This window comes from Dipodomys merriami, unplaced genomic scaffold (assembly GCF_024711535.1).
Source record: "Dipodomys merriami isolate MVZ:Mamm:240054 unplaced genomic scaffold, mDipMer1.0.p SCAF_33, whole genome shotgun sequence".
Taxonomy (NCBI): Eukaryota; Metazoa; Chordata; class Mammalia; order Rodentia; family Heteromyidae; genus Dipodomys; species Dipodomys merriami.
Genome location: NW_027204826.1, coordinates 17,607,736 through 17,613,975, shown reverse-complemented (window position 1 = coordinate 17,613,975; position 6,240 = coordinate 17,607,736). Strand labels below are relative to the sequence as shown.

The 6,240-nt window shown below is 72.7% G+C and overlaps 1 protein-coding gene across 1 annotated transcript; it reads left to right on the top strand.

Annotated features, from left to right (window-relative positions):
- Positions 1-2,137: 2,137 nt before the first annotated feature.
- On the top strand, positions 2,138-5,653 carry Nmb (neuromedin B). The gene is made up of 3 exons (XM_070042747.1): positions 2,138-2,314; positions 2,506-2,645; positions 5,457-5,653. Exons 1-3 carry the CDS (start codon positions 2,173-2,175, stop codon positions 5,628-5,630), a joined length of 456 nt encoding a protein of 151 aa, XP_069898848.1. The 5' UTR covers positions 2,138-2,172; the 3' UTR covers positions 5,631-5,653.
- The last annotated feature ends 587 nt before the right edge of the window (positions 5,654-6,240 follow it).

Here is a 6,240-nt window from a genome sequence, read left to right as displayed (position 1 = left end):
CCCCTATCCCTGCCTTGTGTTTGTTGGGGAAGCTCCCAGAGGCTGCCTCCCCTGGAGCGAGGCTTGGAAAACAGCACCCCCAACCCCCAATCGGGGCCTTGTTTGTAGCCTCCTTTGTTCCGTTTTGCTTTTGTGAAGCAGAAGGAGCCATTGACATTCATAAAAATCTTAGTCATAAAATTGCTTCTTAGCAGTGCGTGACTCAGATGCGTGTAAAGCAGTGGTGTCACTGGCAGGTTGAGAGACTGTCGCGTGGCTGTGCGTGCTCATCACCCTTTGTACCCTCTCCACACGGGCGGGTGGGCAGCAGGTGAGAAGTGTGTGGCGGGATGGGGGGGGAGGCGCCCAAGGGGACAGCCTGCTTTCTCCTTGTCAGGAAACTTGTCCTGAGGGTTGGCTTCACTTAGGAAGCAGAACACACCTGTGTTTCCACATCTAGGCTCCAAAGAAAAGGATGCAGGATAAGCCGGTGTGTGTGAAGCACAGAGTACACTTTAGTTCTGTCTGGTCTTGCTGCGCAGTGTGTGAGGATGCGGACTTCCCACGCTGGGCCTCAGGTCCTGTGGAGGAAGTCAGTCCTAGTGCAGCCGCCCAAGGAACCACTGCTGGAGCAGTGCCGCCTCAAATCCTCCTAGCCAGCCCCGCCGCTGGGCGTGCGTGGGTGCCTGATGTTCTCCACAGAGGAGGAAGCCCGCAGATCACTAGCAGATGCTCTTCTGAACCAGTCTCTGGCTGGGCTCACAGGGTACTTAGGTTTTCTCATGCCCCAGAAGCGTAGACACGGTCCCTGTGCAGCCGGCAGACAGTGCCTGTCCCTTCTCTCCTCCAAGTCGCCTTCACAGAATGGGGCTAACTGATGTGTGTGGGCTCTGCTTGATTTCTTCATTAGTCTAGTGTTCTGTGCATGCTAGATAAGCACGCTACATCCCAACCCTTTGTGATTGTTTTCTGTTTTTTGTTGTTGGTGGTTATGGTGCCATGGCTCGGCTTTTGTGCCAGCCTCCTTTGCTGCCCAAAGTTGAACTCAGGGACCTCTCTGAGCCTTACCTCCCTGAGTGTAAACACCCTTGCACTTACAAACACAGCTCTGTGAAAGTATTCCTTTTTTTTCTCTCTTATCAGGTGCTTCTGTTGCAAGCAACAGCTAAAATTTCTCTGAAAAGGCAACTAAAGCATTTTAAAACATTTGAATTGCTCCAGTGGCCAAAAATAAAAAGGTTATTTTAGGGGAGAGATAATGTTTTCCGTTTTTTTGTTGTTTTTTGTCAGTGGGGCCTGAACTCTGGGCCTGGGCGCTGTCCCTCAGCTCTTCAGCTCAAGGCTAGTGCTCTACCACTGGAGCCACAGCACCTCTTGTGGCTTTTTCTGCTTATGTGGTGCTGAGGAATCGAACCCAGGGCCTCCTGCATGCGAGGCAAGCGCTCTACCCCTGAGCCACCTGCCCAGCCCTCCAGTTTTTATATTATTTATTACTAAAAATAGGAGTTGAAAGTGGCAGGTTTTGCACCCCTGCATATGTATGTGATACAGTTTTCACCTGCGGTGTGCGCTGTCTTCAGTCGGGGGTCGCAGGGCCCCGCTTGCCCCGCAGCGCTCTGCCGCGTGAGCCGCGCCTTCCGGCCGGGCTTGGCCGCCAACTCTAGGGTCTTTTGTCTGGCTGCTCAGCCGCTGGGTTTCAGGCTGGTGTCACTATACCCATCCAGGCTGCTCCCGGGAAGCTTGGCACCGGCTCCCGGCAGCCAGGGCAGCCAGGGCGGCCAGGGCGAGCGGGAGGGCGGAGGACCCTGCCCGCGGCTCACCGCCCGGCGCCTGCCTGCCCGCTCTGGGCGGGGGTGGTGAGCTATATCGGTGCACGGCTGGGAGGTGTGAGTGCGGCCGGGCGGGGGTGACGGGGAGGGGAGGGGGACAGGCTGCTGCCCCGCCCGCCGCCCCTCCTGGGATGGAGGCCGCGGTGGCCAGGCCAGGCCCCCTGCGCCGGGGCCCCGGAGGGCGGGGCCGGGCGGCCGTGGAGTCCTGGGGCGGGCGGGGCCGAGCGCAGCGGGCGGGGCCTGGGTGGTCGGGGAGGGCGGTGTGGCCACGCCCACAGAGGGCCCCGCCCCGGGCCGGATTTAAAAGCCGGGAAGGCGGGCGTCGCGAACCGGCAGCCGGGCAGCCGGCGCGGCGGAGCTCGACATGGCCCGGCGGCTGCTCGGCCGCCTCCTGCTGCTCTCGCTGCTGGCCGCCCGCGTCGCCCCGCTCGGCTGGGACCTGCCCGAGCCCCGCGGCAGAGCCAGCAAGATCCGGGTGCACCCGCGGGGCAACCTCTGGGCCACCGGTGAGTGGGGGCCCGGCCAGCCCGGGAGCCAGCCGCCCGTGGGGAGCCGCCCGTGGGGCCCTCGCCCCGCCCCGACCAGACCCTCTTCCCCCACCTGCCGCCCGGCCTCCGCCCGGCCGCGCCCCGGGTTCGGGGCCAGCGCCGTCCTTCCCGAGCCGGGCGGCGCTCACCCGCGGCCGCCTCCTTTCCAGGCCACTTCATGGGCAAGAAGAGTCTGGAGCCGGCGGGGCCCGCGGGGTCCGCGGGGGGCCCGGGGCTGCCGCGCCTCGAGCTGTACCGACTCTTGCTGAGGAGAGCCCCGGGCGCGAGCCTCGCTGCGCCCCGCGCCCAGGTAAGCGGACCCCGGCCCCGCGCCCCGCGCCCCGCCCCGCTCTAAGTAGAGCCCCCCCCCCCCCCCCGCCTCCTGGGCGCCTCCGGACACCGCAGGCTGCTCGGTGCGGTGCGGGGCTCGGGCGTCGGCCCGCCTGGTCCAGGAACGCCTCTCCTCTCCTCCCACAGTGATCTTGTGATCGCCCGGCCCCGGAGCCCGCGGGGGGCTGGCCGCTCGGGAGGCGGGGTGGGGAGTCGGGAGGGGGGCGGGAGGCGGGGGGGTGGGGAGGGGGGCGGGAGGCCGGGGGGTGGGGAGGGGGGCGGGAGGCCGGGGGGTGGGGAGTCGGGAGGGGGGCGGGAGGCCGGGGGGTGGGGAGGGGGGCGGGAGGCCGGGGGGTGGGGAGGGGGGCGGGAGGCCTGGGGGTGGGGTTGGGGGCGGGAGGCCTGGGGGTGGGGTTGGGGGCGGGAGGCCGGGGGGTGGGGAGGGGGCGGGAGGCCGGGGGGTGGGGAGGGGGGCGGGAGGCCGGGGGGTGGGGAGGGGGCGGGAGGCCGGGGGGTGGGGAGGGGGCGGGAGGCCGGGGGGTGGGGAGGGGCGCGGGAGGCCGGGGGGTGGGGAGGGGGGCGGGAGGCCGGGGGGTGGGGAGGGGGCGGGAGGCCGGGGGGTGGGGAGGGGGGCGGGAGGCCGGGGGGTGGGGAGGGGGGCGGGAGGCCGGGGGGTGGGGAGGGGGCGGGAGGCCGGGGGGTGGGGAGGGGGGCGGGAGGCCGGGGGGGGGTGGGGAGGGGGCGGGAGGCCGGGGGGTGGGGAGGGGGCGGGAGGCCGGGGGGTGGGGAGGGGGGCGGGAGGCCGGGGGGTGGGGAGGGGGGCGGGAGGCCGGGGGGTGGGGAGGGGGCGGGAGGCCGGGGGGTGGGGAGGGGGCGGGAGGCCGGGGGGGTGGGGAGGGGGGCGGGAGGCCGGGGGGTGGGGAGGGGGGCGGGAGGCCGGGGGGGTGGGGAGGGGGGCGGGAGGCCGGGGGGTGGGGAGGGGGCGGGAGGCCGGGGGGGTGGGGAGGGGGCGGGAGGCCGGGGGGTGGGGAGGGGGCGGGAGGCCGGGGGGGTTGGGGGCGGGAGGCCGGGGGATGGGGAGGGGGGCGGGAGGCCGGGGGGTGGGGAGGGGGGCGGGAGGCCGGGGGGTGGGGAGGGGGGCGGGAGGCCGGGGGGTGGGGAGGGGGCGGGAGGCCGGGGGGTGGGGAGGGGGCGGGAGGCCGGGGGGGTTGGGGGCGGGAGGCCGGGGGGTGGGGAGGGGGCGGGAGGCCGGGGGGTGGGGAGGGGGCGGGAGGCCGGGGGGGTTGGGGGCGGGAGGCCGGGGGGGTGGGGAGGGGGGCGGGAGGCCGGGGGGGGGGGGGTTGGGGGCGGGAGGCCGGGGGCCGGGGCCGCAGGGCGGCCTGACCTCGGGTTTGAGGAACTCCGATTGGACACCAGGCCCGCGCAGCGGATCCAGAAGCCCCGGCCAAGCGGGGTGACCGCGCCCCGAAGTAGCCGACGCAGTGGCGGGAAGGGCGGCGAGCGGGGCGGGGCGCGGGGTGCCCAGCGAGCGGGCCGCCCTGCGTGCAGTCTGCACCCCGAACCCGGAGCCCAAACCTCTGACCTCGCAGCTCAGGGGACCCCCCCCCGGGGCAGACGCCCGCCGCGGGCCTGGCCTGGCGCGGGCGGCCTCTGTCCGCGTGGCCCCCGTGAGCGCGCGGCGCGGACAGCGGGCTCCGGACGCGGCCGCCGCCTCACCCCTCAGCCGCCCCTTCCCGGTCACTCAGTGGAAGCGCTGACAGACCAGCGCGCGTGCGCGCGTGTGTTCAGATGGGACCAGGGATTGAGTTCCGGGCTCCGGCCCGGTGGCTTCGACGCGCTCTTCACAGGGTCGCACGGCCCCGCCCCTGCGCCCCCAGCGCTGCGCCCTCGGGGCGGCCGGGAACCGGGCTGCGCCCCTCGCCCGCCCCTCGCCATGCCGAGCGTCCGCGCTGGCTGGGAGGGCGGCGGGCGGCGGGAGGGCGTCCGCAGGCCCGGCTTGTCCCAGCCCCGTGCCAGCCCCGTCCCTGGCTCCCTGAAGCACCTCAGTTGCCCGGGCCGGGGCTGAAGGGAGGCGGCGGGGCTCTCAGACCCCTGGAGGGGCCCCGGAGCCCGCGCCGGCCGGGGCGGCGCCTCCACCCCACCCTCACCCCGTGAGGTGGAGCCCACTCCCGAAAGAGCCGCGCGGCTCCTGCGCCTTTCTGGGACAAGGGTGCGGGACCTGCCGGGAGAGGTCTGCCCGGCCCGCGTCTGAGGGCATCGGTGGACAGCCCTCGGCCCCGCCCTGTTCGCGGCCGCCGGTGCACAGCCCTCGGCCCCGCCTGTCCGCCGGTGCACAGCCCTCGGCCCCGCCCCGGCCGCCGGTGCACAGCCCTCGGCCCCGCCCTGTTCGCGGCCGCCGGTGCACAGCCCTCGGCCCCGCCTGTCCGCCGGTGCACAGCCCTCGGCCCCGCCCCGGCCGCCGGTGCACAGCCCTCGGCCCCGCCCTGTTCGCGGCCGCCGGTGGACAGCCCTCGGCCCCGCCTGTCCGCGGCCGCCGGTGGACAGCCCTCGGCCCCGCCCTGTTCGCGGCCGCCGGTGGACAGCCCTCGGCCCCGCCTGTCCGCCGGTGCACAGCCCTCGGCCCCGCCCTGTCCGCGGCCGCCGGTGGACAGCCCTCGGCCCCGCCCTGTTCGCGGCCGCCGGTGCACAGCCCTCGGCCCCGCCTGTCCGCCTCCGCGGGCCCGGGCTGCCCCCCCTCCCCGCCCGCTCTCGCGGTGCCCTGCCCAGTGTCCTCCGTGTTTCCTCCGTACAGGAGGCTGGCGGAGCACACGCTGCAGAAGTGAAGCGGGGACGGCGGGCCGACGGCTCGGCCTCCGCCGGGCCCCCGAGGCCGCCGAGCGGAGCCGCGGCCGGGCGGCCTGAGCCGGGAGCCGCCGCCCGCTGGAACCGCCGCGCGCAGGCAGCCGCGCTCCCGCTGAGGATGTGAATAAACGCCGCCCTTGGAACCACTGCCCTGTCCCCGCAGTGTGTTGGGGGGGGGTGCGGGCCGGGGTGCGCGCGTTGGGGGCCCCAGAAGGCGGCCGCCGGCGGGACTCCCCCCAGGAGGCGCTGCCTCCCCGACTCCCGGCCCGCCCTGCACTCTGCGGCCACCCGCTGCCTCTGTTTCCCTGCTGTGCCCGGAGTTGCCAACAGCACACCGCGGTGCACTACGGCTCCCCAGCACACGCAGAGCACGCACACAGCACACAGCTCGCGCAGAACACGCACACAGCACACACACAGGCTGCGCTACACCTACGCCACCCCAGCACACGCAGAGCACGCACACAGCACACGCACACACACAGGCTGCGCTACAACTACACCACCCCAGCACACACTCAGGCTGCGGTGCACCTACGCCACCCCACCACACACACACACAGCATCCCAGCGCACACACACAGCACCCCAGCGCACACACACAGCACCCCAGCACACACACACAGCATCCCAGCGCACACACACAGCACCCCAGCGCACACACACAGCACCCCAGCGCACACACACAGCACCCCAGCGCACACACACAGCACCCCAGCGCACACACACAGCAC

What these genes read in the sequence shown, in the direction of transcription:
- Nmb (XM_070042747.1), top strand. Translation starts at nt 2,173, where the DNA reads ATGGCCCGGCGGCTGCTCGGCCGCCTCCTGCTGCTCTCGCTGCTGGCC. An exon ending in GGGCAACCTCTGGGCCACCG is followed by an intron (nt 2,315 to 2,505) that starts GTGAGTGGGGGC and finishes CCTCCTTTCCAG; the next exon opens with GCCACTTCATGGGCAAGAAG. An exon ending in TCGCTGCGCCCCGCGCCCAG is followed by an intron (nt 2,646 to 5,456) that starts GTAAGCGGACCC and finishes TCCTCCGTACAG; the next exon opens with GAGGCTGGCGGAGCACACGC.